Here is a 25770-nt window from a genome sequence, read left to right on the forward strand (position 1 = left end):
TTTAAATGCTGCCGGTTTAAAGCATTAAAATAGGTACTAGGGCATTGCAGGACAGTAAAAAAAAAATGCAATTAACAATCCCGCCATAGGTAAGATGCTAAATTGTTGTAGCTAAAGCTTATTTTCAAGTTTCGCGAATATAAGGATGTGTGCAGGGAGGAAGAGATTTGAAAGTTTTATTGTTTCCACCATTTCGTGTGCACAGATACCGGAACATTCTTCCTTTTTTAATAAGCGGAGCTACGTTGAAAGTGTAAATAATGCCAGACATTTTATTCTGGATATGTTCTGGATATAGTGTAGGTACAGGAACCTTGAGAAACCCCCCTCTGCGTTCACGTGACGTGTTGGAATTTTAGCTTTATGTCTCTGGACCGTATTGAAGAGGATCTACTGTATGAGAGCTTGTGAGAATTGCTTTCAGTGCTAGTTCAATACTACACTGAAGAAAAGTAAGCGGTTTATCACACCGTGTATACTTTTTTTCTTTCAATACTTTATTCCTCTAAAATTCCAATCCATACGTGTATCACATACGCAGATTACTAATATATTGTACTCCACAGAGTACATCAGTATTAGTGATCTTCTATGAAGCTCAGCCACGCCTCTGAGGGCTGTCCCAACCTTCACACAGCCTATGCGTCCACACTCTGCGGAATGCTGCTGTAGTCTGTGGAGATCAGGTACGACTGCACATCCACCCTGGGCGGTGCTGAAATAGGAAGGCTTTGTGGATGCTAGGAAATAACTGAAACCTGTTAATAAATACGAAAGGCACGGTAATATAAAAGAAATGAAGTCGTATCTGTTATTGGCGGTATGCGGAACGCTGGTCGTTCTGGCATCCGGCGAAGAAAAGAGTGGAAATGTCGATAAAAGGTTTACTGAAAAAGAGGACATTTCTTTCGAGTATCACCGTTACGAGGAGCTGAGGAAATCGCTGGTGTCGGTCTGGTTGCAGTGCCAGTCCATTAGCAGGATCTACACCATCGGCCAAAGCTTTGAAGGGAGGGAGCTGCTGGTGTTAGAATTATCTGACAACCCAGGCATTCATGAGCCTGGTAAGAAAACCTTTCATTTTCTAATAGAAGGAATGACTGCTGACTGCGGGGAAACCTTTTGTGCAAAACGTCAATTACAACCCGCTAATGCCGATGAAGATTATAATAATAACTGAACCGTTATTTAATGTATTTATTATTATTATTGTATGATTACCAGTTTGAAAATTAGACTGTCAAGACAAATGTAGTCTCAGTGCTTTTTTGTGTATTTCTTTGTGATTATTGGTTAATAAGGTGGCACAGTATCTAGCTGAAAGAAAATTATACAGCTATAAAAATAAAATAGATACACTTTAAATACTGGCAGTAAAAGACACTTAAAACAGGTATTTTTCTAAAAATATTTAAAATATATTAAGTTTGTTCATTGTATGTTTTGTTTACTGATCGGGTAATTTAAATGCATGCATATCTTTCAAAAGGATTAAGTAAGACGTCAAGATACAACCATTTTGCGGACGCATTTTAACCAATCCTGATGTGTGTACAGTTCCCCTGGGTAAACTTGCTTGATGATGCGTTTCTGTCTCCTGTGGCCTTTAAAGAAAAGTCTTTTACTACCTGAAGGATTTCTGCAACGGGAGGTTACAAGGGAGAACAGGATTATCAAAGTGTGCTTCAGTACATTTGGCACAGTCTTATCGGAAAGCAATCTAGTTGATAACCCAATCAGTATAATTGAAACGATGTTTTTTTTTTATTTGCATAAGAGTGACAGTGTAAATTCATTGTATTTTAGATGTCATTTACGTTTCTTAGGGCCAGAGAAAATAAAGTTGTTTTTTTCATTGTTAATTTTTATTGTTCTATATTGGTCAGTTTTATAGTAGTTTATTGTAGTAATGCATTTATAATGGAACAATTAATAGGTTCATTCCATGCTGAAAAGAGAAGGAAGGAATCACAACGTTTCGTCTGTGGAGCCTTCCTCGGGATGTATTTATGATAATAACGCCACAAACATGACCAACTAAACGAAGGTTGTGGTAGCACAACATTTAGTTGTATTCTGTATTAATAGGAACTAAAAATACTCTACGCAGCAACTTTAATTGTGATTTTTTTTATAGTACTAAGTCTGAATGCAGCTTTATCACAGAATAATTGATCTGTCTTACGTCAGCTGTTTAAATACTGGTGAGGGTCTTCATTCGGTTTTCTTGGCAAGACTGGCTCTTTATTGTTGATGTCTCTATTACAACTGCTCTGTGAGAATATACAAGTTTTAGTTTCAATATCTTTCCCTGTTTGATTATGATTATGATTATGATATGATTCTCATAGGAGGTGAGAGCAGTGTAACTAATGAAATTATTGATATTTCGGCACAGATAATTTTACTTGAAATAATGTCTGATTAAATACCGCATGACCTGACTATTTAATAATAACTATAATATTTTTTATTTACTTAAAAAGTCTACCTCTAGCTATTCTATACTGTTCACTCTTAAATAGACTTCTAATAAGGAATAGTCATTCCTAATGTATTATGTTTATTCCTGAAAGATACATTATATTTACTAAATTGTATTTTTAAACTACTGTTATCCATTTTTATAGTTGACAGCCCTTAATTTACAGAACTTCAAATAATACATTTACACTATTATTCATAGTACAATATTTGCATGTTTTATTGGTTTCAAAAGCATATATATTTTGAGGTTGGTGTAATTGCTGATGTGTGTATTTCTGAGTACTTAATTAGCTGTGGTATATAAGATTTCTCAAATCTGTGTTTTGAAAGGATCTTAAGATAGCTCAATAGAAATGTAACTGGTTAGAATTATTTTGTCCCCAAGTGTGAAAAATGTATTTAAACACAATTTAATGAAAGAATAATAATAAACATCCTCGTTTAATTGTCGGCTGCAAATCAACTGCTTTTTACAGTTGATTTATATACCTTAATGCTTAAAGACCTAGAGCCAGTGGTAATATGGACCACTTAAGTATTCAATTGATTCAAATCAAAGGAAAAGTATATATGATAAACTGGAGGTTATCCAGAGGTCACAATCCTAGAGGTAATTTACAGAAATTGGGAATTATGTGCTGATTCAGGGTCCTTTAGGTTATCACATTCTAGACATACTGGAGCCTGTGTAGTACGTTAACTCGTTAACTATAACCCATTAAATAAGGCATTACAGTAGAACAGTCTTGGAGAAATGAACACAAGTAACAATATTTCATTGTTAGACAGGCAGAACAGGGGTCTTAACTGAGTGATGTCAGACAGGTGGATGAATGAGGCCCTTGTGACATTCCTGACATACACGTGAGGTCATAAGTAACATCATGGTTACTGTTTTCAAGTGACCATTCTTTCACCAATGGTTAAGCACCATTAATGACGCTGAAGTTACCAAATTGTGTGAAGCTAACGTTGGGAGCCAAGAGCATAGCCACAGTCTTGTCACAGCACATATTCAGAAATTCTGTTGCAATTATATCTTACTATAAGACAGTCACCTGCAGTGAGTTCAGAAAAGTTCAGAAATCACAATAACAGTGTTTGCTAGAAAACCTCAATTTAATTGGCATAGCATAGAAAGCAAAAGGTCCATGATGGGGAATAATCTGACCTCAGAGGTAGCATGTACTGTACAGTACGTGCCGAATAGTAAAGGCTCCAGCACAGACCCCCGTGGAACATCTTACACAAGTGGGAAATCATCAGATTTAAAACTGGTCAATTTTAAAGATTGAATGTTGGTAGCCAAATAGTAGCCAAAATAGCAAAGGGCTACCAGTGATACCAGTGATATTCCTTGTAAAAAAATAGAAAGTCTAAAGCTGTCTGTAAATCCTAAAGGAGAACAATCTTAAGTGACTCAGAGTTAGAAGCCACCAGATCATTAACTACGGTACGTTAATAAGAACTGTTTTAGTACCATGCCTGTTCAATACGTTTTGAGAGAAAATGCTAATTAGTAGCTGGGCATCAAAGCCGGAATTTTGTAAAACAAGGTGTAATAACAGTAGACTCCCAGATTTCGGGGACTTATTGATGATGATAATGATAAATGAACAAAGGGCAGAGAAGCTAGCTCTTAATAGTACGATACAAATAGCATTCACAATGCCAATAGGCGGTCTCATTTTAGAGGCCAGCATAGACACATACGCAATATTAATGCAGCAAAATGAGAGAAAAAGGTGTCATATTTGTAGTTGTCATGACTACTGGAGGTGAGGTTTAAGAAATAGTCATCAATATTATCTTTTGTTGTAAAGGAGGTTCATTTATTTGTTGTTGATGTTGTTCACAAGTCTACATGAATAGTTACCCTCCTCTTTCTTCACAAATGCACTAGACATTATTTTGCCTTCATACAGTGCACTTAATTTGTGCACAAGGGGAGAAAATGATTAAAGGAATTAAGATGAGTTTTAATAGGTGGTAAACAATCAATAATGTGTTTGTAAAGTATGTCATTGTACAGATACTGTCCATTGTAAATATATTGTTATAAAGAACATATTGCAACAGAGACTTATGAAATGTGCAAGGCACATATGTAATAATAGATTTAAAGTTTACAATTTTGTAGTTGAAAATTCAGAAATGGATTCTAAATATATTTTTCCTTAAATATCGGGGGGTTTAATATCTGACACCTCAATAGTAGTTAAAGTATTTCATTTTTCACATGATTACGTTTCCTGCTACTTCTTGTTAAAGATGTTAAATTATCCTGTCATTTAGGTCATAATACTGAAAGCACAATGTTCATTAGAAATGGTGGAGAGCAGCTGTTGTACTATACACTCTCATTGTGAAGCCCAGTCCATATTAGTATGCTTTCGTATTTACCATGTTTCGTAATTCAACCTATCAGTCTTTTCTCATGAGAGAGTACAGATAAACATACAGATAAACAGATGAACACTATAATAAATAGGTTAATTTTTATCCCTTCTGACTCATTCTGACAGAGCGTTCCTGTTGCTGCCACGTGGATTTCCACCGTGATGTGGACACTAGTTGCTTAGCAACTGGTACAGTAACTGACCTAGTGGTGGCAGATATGTGCAGTGACAGGCCTGTAAAGGTGTGTGCTGTTTACTAGCTTTGAAATTAAAGGTCCATCAAAAATAGATGTTGCTATGGAGACCGATAGGATTATCACAGTGAGCCATGTTCCGTGTGGGCTTGCTAACAGGCTCAGTTGTTTGCTTGAGTCGCATTAGTGTACTGCCTTCTGCCACGTTATTTGATGAGGCCATCTGCTAGTTCTAGTGTGGCAAAAACATTCGTCACTGACAATATCAGTCAGAATTTCAAATGTACATTGTACAATCGGAAATTAAGGTTTTTGAAATTGTGCGACGTAGCTGCTGTTCCTAAATTATTAATGACTCGGAATACAATTTCGGCTTTTAATGTGGCTCAAGCATTTGTCATGGCTCTTTTCTTCTCTGATTCTCACCCATATGACAAAATCCCACTGCGATATGATCTTTCTTTTGATATATTGTTAGAAAAGATAACGATTCTCATCACTTTATAGAAAGGTTTTCTATACAATGTGGAGTTTTTTTGGAGTTTTGGGTACGACTCTTTTTACAAAAGCAAATACACAAAAGGGAAGAATCGATAAGAATATTAAAAATATTATACAGCATATACTGTATATATAAAAATATTAAAGTTACCAGGAGAATATCAGTTGAATTTTGTAATGGACAGATAGTTGCTTACAAACATTAGAGTTGTGTTGTGCTATAACCTGGTTTGGTCAAAGGTCTTCTGGAAGCTTCCCATTGGAGACCTTTGGTCTAGTGAATGTTAAGCAGAAGTCCCATTTTCTCATTTGCCTCAGTAGATATGTTAAGAATTGTTTAGAGATTCATTTCTTGGCTGAAGAGGATTTCAAGGATGACAATTTTCAAGGGGTGGAATGTTACAATTTTCAAGAAAGGGGACAAATCCCACTGTGGAAATTACAGAGGATTTTCTCAGATGTCACTTACTTTTCACTTGCGAGTTTCCAACTCGCTCACGCCACTGTCCTGTATGGCCTATATATTAGACATTCGTGAGGCAGGTTACTTTTACGCTACCAATGGTGTGTTGTTGCAGTAGTAATCCAGCAAAATCTACAAAAGGAACCACAGGTCCAGACATTCGGTGTCTGGGCCTGGCTGAGGATCCAATGGTGCGGAGCTACCATCTGCCATCTGCCTCTAAGTCAGAATCAAAATGGCGTTACTGAACTGCTCCACGGAGAAGACTGACGAGTCTTTGAGTTTGTTCTTTACAGGAGAAAATCCTTCTCCTTTGACTTCTGGTATCGTCAGTAACTCCCGGGTTCCTTGAAAAATGATAGACTGTAATAGACAATTTAATCAGATTAAGAGCAGTGCTTGTGTGGAGGCTAGACATAAGCACACATCCCTGCAAATAGGTCACGGGGTCTCTTACAAATATTCAGATTTTTTAAAGAGGCAAAAACTAGCTCTTCAGGAAGATTTTGTAATATCTTGACTATAAGGTAATCGAAAACATTTAGCTTAAGAAAATATTTATTTAAAAGGACCTCATTAGGTAACTTGATTTGCTTGTTTATGATCATATCATGGCTAGGTAAACAGGTGATAAATTGAACATTTGCATTGTGTTAAATAACATCAAATTTAATACATCAAAAGAAGATTTAAAAGTAATTTTAAGTTTTACTAGTGTGCCAGTATTGTATTTTGAGGACATTTTCTCTTTCTGTAGCTGAGCAGTGGTACAGTATCAGTTCAAGATTCAATGCTTGCTGTATGTTTTTAAATCAGTCATTTTAAGTGTGTATTTCAAAGCTTGTCCCATCTTAATGTCTTCTTCAATTATAAATACAGTTAGCAGACTGAAAAATGGCAATAATGAATTCAGGAGCTGTGACATTTGAAACAGAATAAAGTATTGTTTAAGTGTGACATTTACAGAACTGAGAAAAGAACCCATTTACATTAACATACAGTACCAAGGGTTAACGACAAGTTATGTTGTTGAATATAATGTTTGGTATCGTTGGAGAAATTGGAATACTTAGATCATATCATGGTAGCATGCTGTCATAGGCCAGGCAGCTGGTTCACTATTACATTCAAGTTCATGGCTCTTAACTTTATGATATTCAAAACATTATCAGCACCTTGCTCAATGGATCTTTCAAAATGTCAGCAATAGAACACAAAGGAAAACAGACTGTTTCCAGTTATAATGCAGCAAACTATTTTTTCTGTTGATCACAGATCTTTTACTTTCAGTTAATAATAATAATAATAATAATAATAATAATAATAGTAATAATAATAATAATGAAAGTACAAATTATGCATGTTGATTACACAATGTTTTGAGTCCAAAAAACATCCTGGTTGTAATGTAACTTTAGTATTTTAAGATATTATTTCAGTTCCTGTCTTACAAACTGAAGGATGAACAAGGAGTGCAGTGCAACAATATTGCAGTGCTATTGTTTAGACAGTTTTACTGTTTTTTAACTTGTTCTTTTTGCTTTTGAATGTCTGGTGGTCTTGCTGCCAAGTTCAAGTTCTTCAAAGTTAATGCTGCTAACTTTTGTTCACATTAAGGGGACTTCTTAGTAATTCCAGTCAAAATAATCCTACTGTTAAACAACACATTTTTCATTATTCCCAACAACACTGTAGCTCTGCAAATAACAGTACCACACACAAGCAACCAAGAGCATTACTTGCCTGCATATGTCACCAGTATTCAAATAAAAGCACATAGATAATTTATCTTGAAAGAAAAACAATAATACATGTATTTCTATAACATGATATAACTGTGTGACTAACAAATGCCAAACATATTATAGCTCTTAAGCTGAAAGGTGCTACATCTTTTTGACTTCTGTATTGCTATAGAACAGTTAAGATTCATTCTTCACAGATGGAAATAAGACAGCATTGCCTCGCAATGCAGGGGCTCTTGGTTCAGTATTGGGGGCGTCTGTATGTTCTCCCTATGCTTCCTCCAGGTGCTCTGGTTTCCTCCTGCAGTACAAAAGACATACTGTACCTACAGGTTAATTGGCTTCTGGGATAACCGGCCCTAGTGTGAGTGTGTGTGTCTATGTGTGTGCCCATGATGGACTGTCCAGGGTGTATCCTGCCTTGCGTCCTTTGCTTGCTGGGATAGGCTCAAGCTCTCCTACAACTTTTTGGTATAATACCTGAAGGTTTCTGTCAAATGCTAATCTTAAATTAAAAAAAATATTAACTACATCTGATATGTACTGAATATTAGCCTATGTATTTTATATTCAATATTTTCATATCATATGACTGTGTAACATACTGGTGCAAAGTGGTTAAATTTGTTTTTTTTCTCACCTAACTTCCCCTTCCAAAAAACAAATAGTATATACTGTAGAGTCCCACAATATAAATAACCTTAGGCAGTATTTATTTATTTCAATAAAAGGATATATTTATATGTTTTATAAGATAAAATTGAAAAAAGGCATATCTAGGTGAGGCCTTCAAAGACTAATCTTTAAGGGACTTCAAAGGCTAAGTGCTAAAGCATTTTTAGGAGCCTTTTGTTAAAGAAAACAACATTTACACAGAGCAGTCCTTTTAGTTCAGGAATAGCTCCTTTCAGCTGCAAAATACAGTAAATTATTCTCTTAACAAAAGCTGTCTTCAGTAATCCAATTTTGAATTGTTATTCACAACGTTTGTGTTTCTAGAGATTGTCATGCTAGAAACCTTGTACTCGATTCCAAAGGATGTCAGGGTCTCGGTCGCATTGGTTGCCTTTTCAATTTAGCCTGAAACAATACTTCTTTATAAATACTTTTTCGTATTTGTTTATCTTTTATATTTGCGTTGTTTTAGTTTGGGTGTATGTGCCTGACCCCTGTTGCTTGCCAGCAACGGCTTTGATTCCCCTGAGTCTACCTGAGTTGTCGATCCAACATGCTAATGGTACAAAGGGTTTGTTTTGCTGATAAGTGGAGTATACTGTACCTAGCCTGTACTGTACTGTAGGTTTAAAATTCTGGATAAAATGTTTATTCAAATTGTGTCATTCTAATTTGTTATAGTGCATATATATATATAAAAAACTGTTGTTTGTTTACAGTCTTAATGGATTCAGGCATGTCTTTGGTTTGTGCTTACAATTTGTGCGTTTTACCAGACTTGGCTTGGAAAAGAATGTGTACTACAATAGTTTTAAAGCATGGCCTAAAGCATTGCAAACCATCATGGAGGAAGTGACTGAAATATAAATACCATAATGAAATGTTATACAGTTTTTGGCATTGAGAGTTTAGAGTACTATTACTGCAGTGACTGTTCTACATAATTTCTCCTTTAACGATGCCTAAATGTGCAAAATGATGTAATATTCTGAAGGACAAACAAGAGAAAAAAACAGTCCAGTAAGTCAATAGTAAGTCTAAATCTATATTAAATATTAAATTAAATATTAAATCTAGGATGAGAGTTATTGATTTGTTTGAAGCCAGACATTTTGTGATTTATGTGGTCTTGCATTCCAGTCATTATACAGACTTTGCTTCATTTTTTGTGAACACACACCCAATAAAACCACTATATCAGGCTATAGACACTGACATGGAGTTTTCTGACTTGCTTCGAATGGCTGAGACTTGTAGAGTATATACAGTAGTTTCACTAGCAACTATGAAGTAATGAAAAGCTGACAAAACTAAACAATATAAAAAAGCAGTTAAGAATTTACCGCAGGTAAGCTTTCCTGACTCATAAATAACTTTTATCATAGTATCTCACCCTAATAAAATAAAGACCTGACTGTGAACAAGCTTCACTTTGCAGGTGTGTTTTATAAGTATAATAAAAATCATGTTAAAATCACTGGCAGAACAAAGATGCAGATCTTGCCAAAAGTGGAGTTTTTTTACCTTTCACATGATTCTGTGGTGCCCAGTGAAGAAACCGCTACACATTTTGCTAAGGGTTCCATTTCTACAGCAGGAGAGTTTCTTGTAAAATTTTGGCTTCAGAGTCCCAGGGAAGAATTGGTTTGCATTGTAGCTCACATACAGTACTAACATTTTATTTAGTCATAACATTCTATGCACACTGCTCAGTATGGGTAGTCTGACTTTCAGCTTAACTATCTTGAGACATGATATTTGTAAGAGCTTAAGATTACAAATGAAAAGGAGGAAAATTTAACTCATCTACCTTCTTTGATTGCTAGTAGCTAATTGATGCAAAGATCTCTCAGACATATTTTGAAAGAAGCCAGGGTATCAGCTTTGACAACAAGGCTTGTTCCAGACTCCCACAACCCTTTTGATCTTGTCTTTTTCCTTTTGATACGTCACATTCTTATTTTAGAAACCAAATGTTGATACAGTATGATGTTGTGGGATTCTTGCTTATGTACCTGTAAATACAGGGAACAGAAAAATTAATTCTTTCTAAAGAAGGCACAGGTGGTATTTACCATGTAGTGATTTTCTGTAATTTAAGTAATTTACTGATATGTGTGTATTCTTTTAAGCAGCATTTATAAATCTTTATTCTTTTTTTAATACAATTAGCTTTTTTCAGGATATTTGCAGAAATATTATGAATGAAGGAGAGTCGCAATAGGGTGGCATGGTGGCGCAGTGGTGAGCAATAGCACCACCAAGTGCCCTGAGTTCAAACCGGTACTGGGGTGCTATCTGTGTGGAGTTTGCATGTTCTCCCAGAGTTTGCATGGGTTTCCTCTGGGTGGTCTGGTTTCCTCCCACAGTCTAAAGACATGCTGGTAGGTTAATTGGGATCTGGGAAAACTGGCCTGGTGTGCCCTGTGATACACTGGTGTCCCATCCAGGGTGCATTCTTTACTGAAATAGACTCTGGCCCCTCCTCACACCTGAAAGGAAGTGGTTAGAAAATGGATGGATAGTCATAACAGATCTTTTAAATATGAGCTAAGGACATCTTTTCTGATATACATTCTTTTTCATGTATTCTATGTGGCAAAGCACTACTAACCACTTCCTACTTCTTTATAAAGACTTTTTGGTTTGTTTTATCTGCTGTATTTGCTTTCTCTTCAGCTTTGTCATTTTGATTTTTAATTGTGATAAGTGATTTTTACATATCTTAAAGCACGGTGATTATTTTTAAAGGTAACTATATATTATAATGATAATTTATAATGCTTGAGTTGTTTGTTTTTAAAGCAATTACATTTAAAGTGTACGCAACATGAAGTTGATTAATGTTGTAATGTGTGGAGTGATTTGTGATTTCACACTGCTTTCAAGAAGATTTTGCTTTTTATGAGCAGGTGTGCCCCTATGAGCATTAGTGACAGCAGCTACAAATAAGTCTGACAGCTTCTGACAGAAAGGTAGAAACATTCTTGGCAGCAAGTGTCTATTGTTTTTTTTTTAATTCTGAGATGCCGCAATGAACAGTGCAGAAGCCTATTAGCGCCACAGATAAAAAAATATTGTGTTTAAATGAGGTAATATAGCATTGAAATGGGACACTGCTGAGATAATTGTTTCTGGTTTTGTCTTGCATTCCCATATTTAATAACATTCATGCCTGTGCAAACCAACACAGAAATACTGTCTGTCTCTTCTCCCTTCAAATGACATGTTTCCTGCTGTTTGCTGTATAATTCCAGAGCTGAAAGCTTTTGGGGTTTTTATGCTCATATATTCAACGATCAAACAACAGTAACAAAACACCAACTGTAAGTGTAAGATTGTTAAGTCTTTGTAAAAGTATTTTGTTCAAAATTTGAAGATCAGGCAACAACCAGTCTACCTGTTTCTGCAGTTTCACATCAAGAATTAAATATGTTTATACCCTGTAAAGTCGTGTCTTTTCTGATTTACACAAAAATGGGGAAAATGACATGTTTAACCCAGGGAAGCTGTACAAATGTTGTGCACACAAACACTATCAGCCTCAACTAGGGTATTTGTCCTGTAATTTTAAAGGTTGTTAGTGGCTCTGGTTAATAAGGCAGAAACATTTTGCCTGCCAGTTTGTTTTCTCCCTGATGAAATTTCCATCCTTTGTTGTTCTAAAGAGCGTGTTCACTTGTGTTCCTGAATGACGACAGTCATTTTCTGATGCTGCAGCTAAAGACAATTAGATGTTGTAGCTCAAGTACAGCATAGATGATACTGTAGATTCTACAGTTGATAGTTGATTAATTAAGATTTAGTAATGTATCTTCCACTACCTTATTTATTGTACAGTCCATTGTATTAAGTTGTTTCAAGGATACTTAAGGAATCTCTCAGTGGTTATTCAAAATTCACAAAACAAGCACCTCAATATCGAATGAAGATATAACCTAGAAGGGTACAATATGTTTACCTGTATATTAAATAAGTTAATAATATATATTTATTTAATTTAAGTTTATAAGTCTAGCAAGATAAATATAAATTAGGTCACATTAAATAATATTTCATTAAATATAGTGAAGGATATTTTTTACTTCATATTGCCTTACAGATAACATTGTGTCTCTGTACACAGTTAAAAATAATTTTATGTTAAACAAGAAGAGCAAATGAGAGGATACTAGATAGGACTGTGGAACACAGCCAGTCTGCAGTAAACCGTTTTTTCTGAAAATTATGTGATTGACTTTTCAGCATTAGTTATATAAAGAGCATTATTCTAGAGCCCATTTTCAAATAGTTTTCAAGTAATGGAAGATCAGGTCACTTCATCTTTTATCATTCATAGTGTAGATGCACTGAAAACTGTACAAGAAGCTATACAAATATAGATAGGCCTTTACAGATAAACTGCAAGATTACTCTGATTAATGTCGTACTATTAACATTTAATATGACTCCTATAAAAAGGCTTTTCCTTAATGTTATTGTAACCATCTTGGGACTTATTTTGTAGCTGGCTGGTAGCTATTTACATGCATTAACTAGGCAGTTGTACTTGAATAAAGGATATCTTTGTGTTATATTTTTCATCTGCAAATTGAGGGCTTTCTTTCATCTGAGCCTTTCTGTTTGGTGTTACGCCACCCATCTGTTCCACAGCAGTATTATAATGGCAGAAACGATTATCCCTGTCCCTTTAGTTAGAAGCCTGTCTGCCTCTCAGTCTCAGCACATAATTGAATCTAGAAGTTCTAATTGCCTCATAACATAGGATTAATGGTCTCTTAGCTAAATGCCGCAAACATTAATATTTGTGATCTTTCAGCTAAATATCCTGAAAGAGTAGTGTAGTTTTTCCATGGGAAAATGCATTCTGTTGGCTCTATCTGGAATTACAGTGATTTTTAAATCCTGTTTATCACTATATCCTACACTGTTTTGGTGATTTCAAACCCACTGATCTAATTTGTAGACCAGAGTATTGCTTCACAGAATTAGGGAAGGTTTTCATTTGATCTTGTGGAACAGGATGATTTCTGAAAAACTGGAAAAACCAGCAGCTCCAAACAACACACTGGGGATGACTGCAGTAAAATGCTGACAATGCATTATGTTCTAAGACATGCACAGCTCTGAAAATGGTGTGATGAAGATGAAGAGATGATCACCTGAGATGAAGGTCTAGCCATGACCTTCAATTGATTTTTAAAACCGAGCCTTCTCAGTCCTGGTTTTATGTCTTTCTTGGAAATATCATAAATATCTCCTGTCATAACTGGTATGATACACTGGTTATCACAGTATATACAACTATGGTACTGCCCTTGGATTCTCCTGTCATATCTAAGTGGCAAAGCGCTGGACCTCTTAACCCAGCTGAATTTGTCTTGAGCAGGACGAAGAACCCCTTTCACAATATCTAACAATTTCTAGAGAGAGTATGAAAACCTTCTCAAAATAGTCCATATAAAATAGATCTATATAAAATAAAAAAGACTGAAGTGCAGAAATGTTTGGTGAAACAAAATAATATTTGAACACTGAACATAAGCTCATTTGAGCTTCATAAGGAAGTTACAAATTTCACCTGATGCAAAGTCTGTCGTAGTTAACTACATACAGCATATGATGCAGCTGCAAGTCTGACTTGTATTTTTATGTACGTGGTTGATATTTTCAACCAAATGAGTTGGATGGGATGACTCGTTCACTGTTGGTTTGTAACCATTCTTATGCTTTTTCAGGTATCCTAATTCGGTGAATGCATCTGTGCAAGATAAGGCTGTTATTATCTTCTTTGTAACAAAGCAAAAACATTGTTCACAATCCTGACGCTTGGGCCTTTTGACTAGCAAATTAAAATTCCAGTGCATTTCCTGTAATGTCTGTCTAGGATCTAAACAGTGTCATCTAAAACTGTTATCTCCTTGCCAGCAGCCTCTGGCCAAGGGCTAAAAATGCATTCATATATGTTAACACTTTCATAATTATTTTTTACATCAGGGAACTTTATATTTAAACACTTTGCTGCTTTAATTGATAACAAGTATACATTTTTGCCTACTTACATTTCCCAGGGCGTTTTTTTTAAGGTTCAGATAATTTAGGGTGGAATACAAAATACCATTCTTAACTTTCAGAATGTTTTTCAGAGGATTGACTTTCCTGTGTTTGATTAGCTTTATTTTAAATAATATTCTATTGGGAAAGCATTAGAACTTTTGGCAGTCATATACTGAATACCATAATTTTTTTCTTAGCTCTATTAAAATTATATTTTACATTTAATCCTGTATGCATGTTTGCACACAAGCACTTAATACTTAAACCTCCTGATCTTAAATTTAGACTTAAATTTAAATTATACAATAAAAGACAAATATTTATATTACAAGCATTTGATTTTTATAAATTGTAATATATGCAATATATATGAAGATATGCAAAAAGCATATGAATATGAAATAAAACATTTCTTATTAATAGATAAAATGTAAAATATTTAGAGGATCTTTGTGTTTGATGTCTTCACTTTTTAAGTCTCCAAAAAAGAGCAATCTAATGTTATAAAACTATATTTAAAAGTCCCCCCCCCCCACATCTTTATAATTTTTTTCAGAAAGTGAGAATAGTTTGCTGCAGAGTAAGAAATGTTTGTCAACTACCATATTAGGTTTATGACCATGAGTAAAAGATTAGTTCTGGGTGGATGCAAAAGCAAAAATAAACAAATGTCCAGTAGTTGCTTGTGCTTAATTAAAGAAAGGTGTTAGCCAGGGATGTGGCTTGCACTTTCCTGGCTTTCTACAATGAATGCTGTCTGAAATGTTTCTGGACACGAGTCGTGTTATTTTAGCTGAGGACAGGGTGTTAAGAATGTTTTTCTGCCTCTGCAAGCTTGATTATAGTAACCCCATGTTATATACAGTATGTAGTCATTATGTTTCTGTGGCAGGACCTTGAGCTTGCTAATTGAAATAAAAATGCAATGGAAAGCATATTTTTAGTAGTACATTGCCTCATGTTGTAGTCCATTGCCTTCACACCACTTACTGTTTGCTACAAACTCCACGATCTGTTAGACCCACCTGATGGAGCAATGGTGTGTAATAGAGGCTGCATCCTCTCATTAATGGAAGAGTGCCCACTGAGGACTGCATTTGTATTACTGTATGCAGGTGGCAGGTGGGTTAAATTGACTGTAGTCTAAGCTTTACAGATAGAAGAATGATCTGCTTATTAAGGGTAAAACATTTCCACCCTTAAAAATGTTTGCCCTTTGTATTGTTTCATACAGTAAATTTAAAAGCTCTTCAGGTCAGATTCTTTTCCGACCATAGAAACAACTGAGGAAAAAATTATGTGCTACAAGATAAGATGTGGAGTTGCTCTTATGTTTGTAAACATCATGACCTTTTCACTTCCCGGTGTTCAAATTCATCATTTAGATTTTAACGCATGGAGTTTATGGATTGGAAAGAATAATATCAGATACATGTTCTCTGGTGATCTGAATTTTAATGACTGCACATTATTCTTAGTCACAGCAATTCAGCAAACAAATCCTGAAAAAATGACATTCATTGCATGTTCTTCAAAACAAGACAAATGAGAAGGTTTGTTATCAGGATCTTTTTAAATAACCTGGAACTGAGTAGTGCAGGAAAAACATAAACCTTAGCTCACCTAGAGCATTGACTGAATATAAAGAAACCCAGCAGCTACTCTGCTTACTAACATAAAAACAAACTTCTCTAACTCATAGTTCAGTCGAATACTTGTTTTTCCTGGCTCTTTTTTCTCTCTGGTGCCGTGCTTAATAGAGGATCCGTTTTCTTATTAAGACAGCAATTTGTGGAGCCCCAGAAACATCTGCTTCCTGGTTTAATTCCTCATCTGGCGAATCATCTTCGCCTGACTTGTCACGTGACCTAGGATGGCAGGTTCTACCCTATAGCCTTCTGGGAAATATAATTCAAACAACACCTTCAAATCATGAGAGGTTTTGTAGGACAGACCAGCATGCCTTCTCCATCCTTTCCTTGCTCTGAACCAGGGTGTCCTGGCAACTCCTCTTCTTCAGTCTTCATTATGGGTTTCTATAGCAACTCTGCAGCTGTATCATCTCCTGGCAAAATGATTCCAGGATTATGCCATGGTGGAAGTGTACAGTCTTCCCCATCTTGTCCTCCCTTGTTATGAGGTTGTTTTGCTTGTATTCTGGCCATGGAGGGAGCCTGTTTCCTGTTCGGGAGTCTTTGGTCATGATGCCAAAGGCATTTCATTTTCATTCGCAACAGGGTACTCTTGAAATGTCTTCTCTATCAACTCTCTGGCCAAGAATTCCAGTCTGCACTCTGCTCAAGTCCACACTCTGCCCATGCTCCTCCTCACACTCTCTTGTCACATAATCTTTTGGGTTTGGGGTCTCGTGTTCCTCCATGGTGAGGCTCCAGTCCTCAGGTATTTGACTATCTTGTGGTCTTATTCCATGCAATTTGGCCACAATGTGACACGCTCAACAGCAGCTTGTAGTTGTTCCTCCTCCCAGGCCCTCATGTGCATCTCCCAGACCACCTCCGCCATGGCTTAGAGGCAGTGGAGTTAGGCAAACTGATATTTATCTGAAAATTATCTGAAAATCCTCATTTGCCTGCAGGATCAGTTTTGCATAGCCCTGAGGAAGGTGTTTCCTGCCCTCTGTCTCCAACCAAAGTATCCTTGAATTTTTCATGTTTCTTATTTTGTTTTTGTTTTTTAAAAAAACACTGGGACTGTCTGCCATTATGGTGTGCTGTTCCTGAAACCTCCTGCCACATTGTCCATGCTGTCTGTTGATGGCAGAGTGGTGTGGTCATAGAATGTTTTAAAATAGGTGGATCCTGGGAAAACAGGCGCACACAACGAAGGTGAAGTGGTACAAACAATGTGATTTTTATTTTTATGACAGGGAAAAAAACAGAACAGAAAACAAACCTTTAACGTACCCAGAGGCTTCACTCCCTATCTATAAACAGATACCTGGGTAGTTATTCTGCTTCACAGTGTGAGGACAAACCTCTCCAACAGTTTATTTGTTCCCTCTAGCTTTTCTCTCTGGTGCAGCACATAACCGTCGATCTTCTTTCTAATTCAGATAGCAAATTAGGAGCTCCAGAAGCTGGCAGTTCCTGGATTTTAACCCATCACCTGATCAGTTGTCTTCCACTGATTGGTCACCTGATGCACGCTCAACTACTCAACAGCCTTCTGGAAAATTTATTTTATATAAGATTCACCATCTTGTCTGAATCTTCTGCCATCCTTTAGGAGTCTAGTCAAGAAAGCGTCCTTATACAGAAATTAGTTCTTAGAGTTGTTAGAAATAATATAACAATTATCAGTGTTCCTCAGACATCAGTAATCTTTTGCTCATCAAAAGAAGTTTAGATGTTCACTTGGTATTTCTCAGGTAAGACGTAAAGCTTGTAGAAAATTTCAAAATTCAATTTATCATTCTTCATTTCCCCCAAAATAGGACAGACTGTATGGCTGGCAAAATTTAGCTGGGCTGAATTGAAAGGTAACAAAATGTATGTAATAAGAGACTGATTTCTTGATAATGTTTGGATTATAAAAAAATTGTATTGTTTGCTTAAAGTGAATTATTATTATTAATGGTAGATACTGTTTGGTAACTCAGATAAATAAAGAAGATACAATCTATTTAGGTATTAACTGATTCAAGAAAAATTACATTGACATCAGGTAACATTTGCATATCAGTGAATGAGCTACAGTACAGTACAGTATATTCTGTTCTATACCAGAAACACTCACCTGACATGATAAAGGCAAAATTAAAAACTTTTGAGTAGTTGAGTAGTACTTGGTGAGTTACAGTTCAATGCTTAATGACTCTTTAGAAAATTCTATTATAATATTACAACCGTAAATTCACAGATACAAAAAGTAGTGTAAGCATGTACACTAATTGCCTTTAATTGTCAATGTAGTTATCCTTGAAAAGGGCCACCAAGCCCACTGGACTAAGCACGTTCTGACAGAGCATCATACCGAGTGGTAACAGCATGTGCAGCGCCCCCAGAATGTGCCTTGCTGTGGTCTGTGCAGTAATTAGCACATGGCTGAATGTGTAATGTGATCCTGGCACACAGGATCATGAGCCCCTGCTTACACACCTTTCAGCAAGATATTGTAGTGATGTCAGTCCAGAATATAAAAGAGATTATATCTGGAGAAGGGAATAGTCATTAATTCCAGGAAATGGAAAAATTTGTTTCTGTTTCACATGCAATCGCGAATCATTTTAGACTAAATGAACCATATCTGCGTACATTTTAATCAGGGCATATTTGTCTGTAATGTAGAGTACAGTGAACTTTATTTTCTGTGTTTGTGTCCTGGTAATCCTTTTAATAGACTAGCCAGTTATCTATTAAAAGGCTTTTTTTGAGTGAGCAAAACGAGTTATTCTTACTGTAAAATAACTACAAGAGCTCTGTGTAGCCTCACATTTCCAAGTTCCTGTGCTCAGTTTTAGCCTCAGACATCTGTCTGGGTGGAGTTTGCATATTGTCACGACCGCCAACCTGCCCAGACCAGCCCACAAGAGAGCTAACCAGTGCCAGCAGGGGGGCGATAATTACAAGCGCCGCCGCACGTGTTTACTCAGCACCACACACTCTACCGTGCATCAGGCAGCAGTATCGTAATTATTCAAACCCGCTTCTTGCTGCTCGGTATTGAGTCTATTCTTTTGAGAGCTCTACCTGGCGTTTATTCTGAACTTTGCATTCTTCTGGATACTGGACTCCCCTTTTGCCTCTCGACCTTGGACCTCGCCTTGCGATTCGGATTGTTTGCCTCTATTTGTACTTCCTGGATTTCGAACCACCTTTCTCCTTTTCGACCACAATCTCGCCTGACGTTCCACATTGTCCGCCTGCCTCGACACCTACTGTACCTACTCCTGCGTCTGCACAGGATCCACATATCTCTTCATTGGGGATTCCTTTCACATATTCTATCTGTGTTTGTGTGAGTCTTCATATGAATACTTACCAGTATCATGGGCTGTACAGTACGTATTACCAGCCTAGGTTATGGAAAATATGTAAAAATATACACATAAATACAAATACATTTGGATATAAGAAATATCCAAATTTGTTGTTAGTAATTATATTTGTTTTCCTGTAAGCATGAGTGTAATGTTTTTACTCACTAAAAGTTTAGTATTACAATGGCGCCTGATCTGTAATCATTGCTAAGTGGTTAATTGTGTTTAACCAAATATTATAAAAATCTAAATAAAACTAGAGATTTGGGATGTTTTGTAAAAAAGTAGCAACCTAGAAGGATCTCAATTGAGATTTATTCTGTTTTTTCATTTTATGACTTGCTATGTGATATTAGTGAATATTGAATATTGCTTATTTCAACAATGCTCTAAGAGTATCTGGCACCCTTCAAAATTTCAATCCATCCACCAATTCTAGTCACACACCAGTACTTCTGGCTTGATTGTTCTCTTGTAGAAGTCTGCAATCAAGACATGGAAGTTAAAAACTGAAGTTCTGGAGAGATAAGAATGACAAATCAATCACACACAGATGTACCTAATCACTATCATTACGTAAATTTGCTATATATATCGAACACAAACACCTCCCTTTGAATTAGTCTGAAACATCCCTCCTCCACCTGGCAGCTGTCCTTGGTTCACTCCTTTCTGAATGGGGTTCGAGCCTTCTCGTCCTGTGGCCAGGTGGGTTAAATCAAACCTCAATAGGTATCCCAAGCATTCACAAAGCATTCAGTTCACGGTTGTCGCTGTCCCTAGTGAATTATATTTGGTAGTGTCTTCTGATAGCTTGGTGTGTTGATCAAGATGGTGGCTTAGTCCCATCTCCTGTTCAGCTCATTTTTTTAAATATTGAAATTCAGTTTCGGCTTAGAGCAGTCTTCATGGCTACATCCTTACCATGAGTCCCAATAGCATGAAGATAGGGTGCATTAGCTATTGAAATGGGCACTTTGTCCTCCCAGATCAAGGCCAGGAAGCGGCTTCTACAAGCTGAAACTTCAGATGCTGTTCTTTCCTGTGACCTACTGTAGCTTTCTGATGCACTGCTTTGTTTGCTGAGGGATTTGATTTCAAGTTACCACACAGGCTCTCGGATATCTGATCTCTTTGCTGATATTGATGCTGTCTGAGCCCCTCTGGAAAGATTCCAGTCTCACCGTCAGTAGCTGGGGAAGAGATTCTTCTGACAGCAGAAAATAAGCATAAAAAAGCTCTGCTTATTGCCTGCTGTATCTCACAGGAGCCTCCTATCTACCTTTGCATGTTATAAGTCTGTCACTGGCTAATGATGACCCTATTAACATTTTAGGAACATATCAACCTAAATGGCTGCTCTTGTTAACCACTACTAAGTTAGTTGACGTTATGAGGTCACATACAGTACATCTATGACTTTTATGGTTTACAGAGGCCCTATGCAGCCATACTAGCTGCAACACTTCAACTAGGCATGCTGGAATGTTCTCTCCGGTTATTCTCAGACTATTCTCCTCACTATAGAGCAATAAAAAAATAAATCACTGGTGCAGAAATCAGTTTACCAGCTTGGAATCAGGAGTTTCCTGCTTTATGCAGCCAAGCTGAAGATCAGCCACGATAGCCAGCCGAGACTGTTTGACACTTGAAGTGGAAAGATTTGTCTCAGTGCTGCAGAAAAAAACAAACAATTTCAGCAGCCTGGTCTTGTTACTTTATTGTCAGGCACTGGAGCTGGATTTTTTTTTCTTCTGTCTGCTCTTTCCCTTGTGGATAATACTGCTTTTGGTGGGAGTTTTTTGGATTTCTTTGCATCAAATATGTTTTGATTCAGTGAAATGGAAAACATATGTGAGCTGTTGTGAAGCCAAGGAGGATAATATTCTTCTTTACTGTGCCTGTTGCTCTGGGTGATTTAGATTAGTATTTAGTTACGTACATTGCAACAGTGATGCTACAGAACTGTCTGTCACAAATAGTTTTTGTACTTGTGGGAGTGAATTAATATCTTGGTTCGAAACCATGGGAGATTGACTTATCTTTCTGTCAATAAGCATTGTTGTGAGTTGCTATTTCAGTCCCATTTGGGGAAGTAATTTTGTGTTTTGTCCATTACTTTTTAGATTGAATTTTTACTTAGTGATTGATCATCACTTTTATTATTTTCAACCTTCAATCCATTTTCAACAGCTTGCTCCAATTCAGGGCCACGAGGAAGCTGGAGCCTATCCTAGCAAGCAACAGGCGCAAGGAAGGGTACACCCTGGACAGGACGCCTGTCCATCACACACAGATACAAACATACCCACAACAGGGCCAGTTTTCCCAGAAGCCAGTTAACCTGCCAGCATGTCTTTGGACTGTGAGAGGAAACCGGAGCATCCAGAGGAAACCCACACAAACATGGGGAGAACATACACACTCTGCACAGACAGCACCCCAGGTCCAAAATTGAACCCAGGGCTCTCAGGCAGAGAGGCAACAAAGCTGACCACTGTGCCACTGTGCTGCCTTTATGTTATTGTGGATTGATTTAATACATTTTGTTCCATTTTTTTGGAATAATAACTGACAAACCTGCTTACTTCTTCTTCTGCAGGTTATTTTATGCTACTGTACATACGTTGAGACCCAAAGGAGTGGGATGTCCTTCACTGCCGTGTTTATACACCAGTGATAAGAAACGATTTTACAAACTTTTGTACTTTGTGGCATTTGATAGATCACACAACTCTTTAGTCTTTACTCTTTTTGATACATTTTTAAAATATCTTCTGAAGTTCAGAGCAGTTGGTGAAGAGAGTGCATTAGAGGAGTATGAATGCTGCTTAAAACATGCCCCCCCAAAATACAATAACAAAATTGTCATGTAGGGATTTGCAGACAGCCTTCATTATGTGAAGTACAGTACTGTATGACCACAACTTCTTCCAAGACCTTGCTAAAATACTGTAGTATTTGTAATTGCTGGAATGGGTCCATATAAAAATGGGAAAAAATAGAATTTGCTGAGCTGTCAGTTTCATGTTGCAGCACATCCACATTTAGAGAAAAATACTTCTGATTCCCGCACAGGTAATGCTTACCTGGACTTTCCCCACTCCCTGAAACAGGAGAACATCTGGTATCACCCCCAGTCGCACACTATCACAAATCAAAGGAACTACAGCTATAAATTCCTAACGGGATGTGACAACAGGAACAAGTTCAAAGGAAATCATTAAACTGGTTACGCACTGCCCGGGCTTTGAGCATGACCCGATCCTAATTAAGCCCTCCAGAGCCAAGACTTGTCCAGTGTCTTGCCACAGGGGACCCCCGGTTATTACAATGCAATATTGTCAGTAAATTGTATATATAAATGACTCTAAACTCTGATCCTAGGGGACCTTATATCTGCTGAGGTTCGTTCCAGCTGAATTAATTATCGCAGGTGCTAACAGAGGCCTTTAATTGAATTGGTTGCTTGTTTAGCCTTTTGTTCTGCACCCAGGCCTTGGTTTCAAAAATAGCACACTTCAGGCAACATACTGTTGCCAGCATTGTCACCATACCAAAACATTGATAGCTTATTATGTTATATCATATGAAGATGAATTCATCCACCAGAATAGCTAAATCTTTTTTTCTGCTTTAGAACACACATCTTCCGAAAATCTCTAAATTTCAAGTCTGTTGATGTTCATATACAGTATTTCACAATTGACACTATTAAGTTATTTATTATTCTTACCCACTCTATAAGACAAACTGTTTATACTAGTTGATAGGGAGGTAAATTTTACTGCCTCATAGGTTTGGGGTCGTGGGTTCAATACTGGACCTGGGATGCTGTGTGGATGAAGTTCTTGACATCAAATCAGAAGAACAGCTTATATAACCAGTGTTTTTTACATGTATTTGTATTACATTTTCCACCACCAAAAATACGTTATGCATAATATACATTACAGAAATGTCACACAATGTGTACTGTTGATACCAGGTCTTTTAATCCACCGTTTGTGACTTATATAAGGCATACACTCTTAATTTCATACAGTTTCTGTAATTCTATATTCTTAAATTTAATATCATGCTTGGGTTCTGTACTTTTTTCTCTTAGTTCAAGGAATTACTCATGTTGAACGCATGCTGAAAGTGAACTTTTTCTTGCTTGATTATGACACCTTTTATAAAGAGTTTTTTTAATAGATTTATAGTTCTGTGATTCATTCTAATGGTTAATAAATGCTGTATTCAGGGCTCTTGTGTGGATTTTGCATTTGATATGCGTGGATAATGTAAGCAACAGATTTCTCCTTTAGAACCAAAAATTCTGTGGAAGTCGAAGCGGAACAAATATGTACAATCCTGGAGAGTATTGTCAGATACATTGAATAGCAAATTTTAAAACCTGATCAGTGTTGGCATCGAATTCCTAATACACAAGACAAACTGTCTTCATACAAACATGCTGAACATCTATGTACTGTAGATTACATGAATTAAGTCTAAAATGAAATTACATTTTAGCTTCTGATTGAGGTGATCGAGATGATGATGCACACTGTAATCCTCAGCAGTTCTGAACAGATGTTTTAGATTTGTAGATTTGTATTCTTATTCTATTGAGATTCTTATCCTTAGCTGTTACACATTTGGTAAAGATCAAGTACTGTAATTCTTAAACTCCAGAAAATGCCTCAGCAGAGTCCTAAACTGGCTTAATGTTTATATCCTTATATGATCTTGCGGGAATTAAAAGAAATTTCCAAGGCAGTGTAGAAGGAAGGAATGTCATGGTTTAGGTGGCAGTGCTACCTGAACTCTGTTGACAGTGTGGCATAAAGAGCAACTATTCAGTCAGAGATGCTGCAGATTTGGCCTTGAAAACTGGCTCTTCTAATACAGATGAAATCAATCTGCTCCAGGTTCGTTTTTTCATAATGCTTTAGATCCTTAACACTGTTAAACTCAAGATGTTTTGGAGAGTCAAAGGTGATTTAAACATTTTAAAATATTTTTGCTGGTATGAAAATCATTATTATCTCCAAGCTCTTTGGAAGTAAAAAACTGCGTTTCATAAACTTAGATGTCCAGATCTCAAAGGCACATCTGTATTAAGCACAGTGATCATTTTATATAGTATTGTTCACCTTCAGACATTACCCTAATATAGTTCAGGTGGGTAGCTGCGTCAGCATGCGTAGGCTGCAAAGGAACAAGTAATAGGTTTATTCCATGCTGAAAAAAAGAAGAAAGAAAACACAACGTTTCGGCCGTGGAGCCTTCTTCAGGTGTCTTCCCACTTTCTTCAGGTGTCTTCCCACCTGAAGAAGGCTTCACGGCCGAAACGTTGTGTTTTTTCTCTCTTCTTTTTTTCAGCATGGAATAAACCTATTACTTGTTCCATTAACCTAATATCACAGCATTAGCTTTTTCCCCCAAACTAATTTACATCGATGCCAGTGGGAAACTGTAAGTTTTACATGTCTGCCAAAGGTTTCACAAAATTATTATTACATTATTAGAGCTTCAGTCGACCGTTCACATATTGGATCATACAATGTGACTCTGCTTGTCACATAATGCATGAGAAAAAACTGTTAATTCTTGTTCTCGCTGAATGATACTGCTGCTTTAAGATGTGAATAAAACATATTTATTCCATCCCTAATTCTAATGGCCTCTTTACACTTTTTTAATACCTCTATATCCAGAATTTTAAAAAAATACATCAACAAAACATAGGCAAATGTTTCTTACTCACCTTCTTCTTACTGTAATGTTAAATAAATGCTTAGATATGCACATTCTTATTTTGCATAAATAACATGGTCTTCAGCCTCGTACTGTATATTACAGTACCTCAATTGAAGCTGCGGCATTTTCGGATGGCATATGATTTAAGATACACTCTCAGAAACTGCTTGGATGTAGGTTCTGTGTCAACGTCTTCCTTTTATTTTATTTTTATCAGTGCGGAGCTGCAGAGATGTTTTTCCAGCTCATACAATTTTAATACTCTCATCACTTCTCTTTGTTCCGTAGTGTGTGCCTGACATTTTCCACCCACACAGTTCTCCAGAGATGCGTCATGCGTTTCCCAGAAGCTAGACCTTATAAGTAGGACGTCAGCCTCACTGCTGTGACAGTACAGTATTCGCGTCGCTAATGGAAGCACATCACAGAGTTAATGCTATCACACTGCGCAATCTGGATTACCTGCCGGGAGTGGGGGAGGGAAACAGTCCTGTGTTTTACC

The 25770-nt window shown here is 36.7% G+C and overlaps 1 protein-coding gene across 1 annotated transcript in view; it reads left to right on the forward strand.

Annotated features, from left to right (window-relative positions):
- Nucleotides 1-648: 648 nt before the first annotated feature.
- cpe (carboxypeptidase E) overlaps nt 649-25770 on the forward strand; it is a 44186-nt gene continuing 19064 nt past the window's right edge. The window contains exon 1 of the mRNA XM_088633316.1: nt 649-1064. Coding sequence (XP_088489442.1) covers nt 797-1064 — 268 coding nt within the window. The 5' untranslated portion in view covers nt 649-796. The remainder of the gene's footprint in view (nt 1065-25770) is intronic.

The sequence above is a fragment of the Lepisosteus platostomus genome, chromosome 1 (assembly GCF_059453375.1).
Source record: "Lepisosteus platostomus isolate fLepPlt1 chromosome 1, fLepPlt1.hap1, whole genome shotgun sequence".
NCBI lineage: Eukaryota > Metazoa > Chordata > Actinopteri > Semionotiformes > Lepisosteidae > Lepisosteus > Lepisosteus platostomus.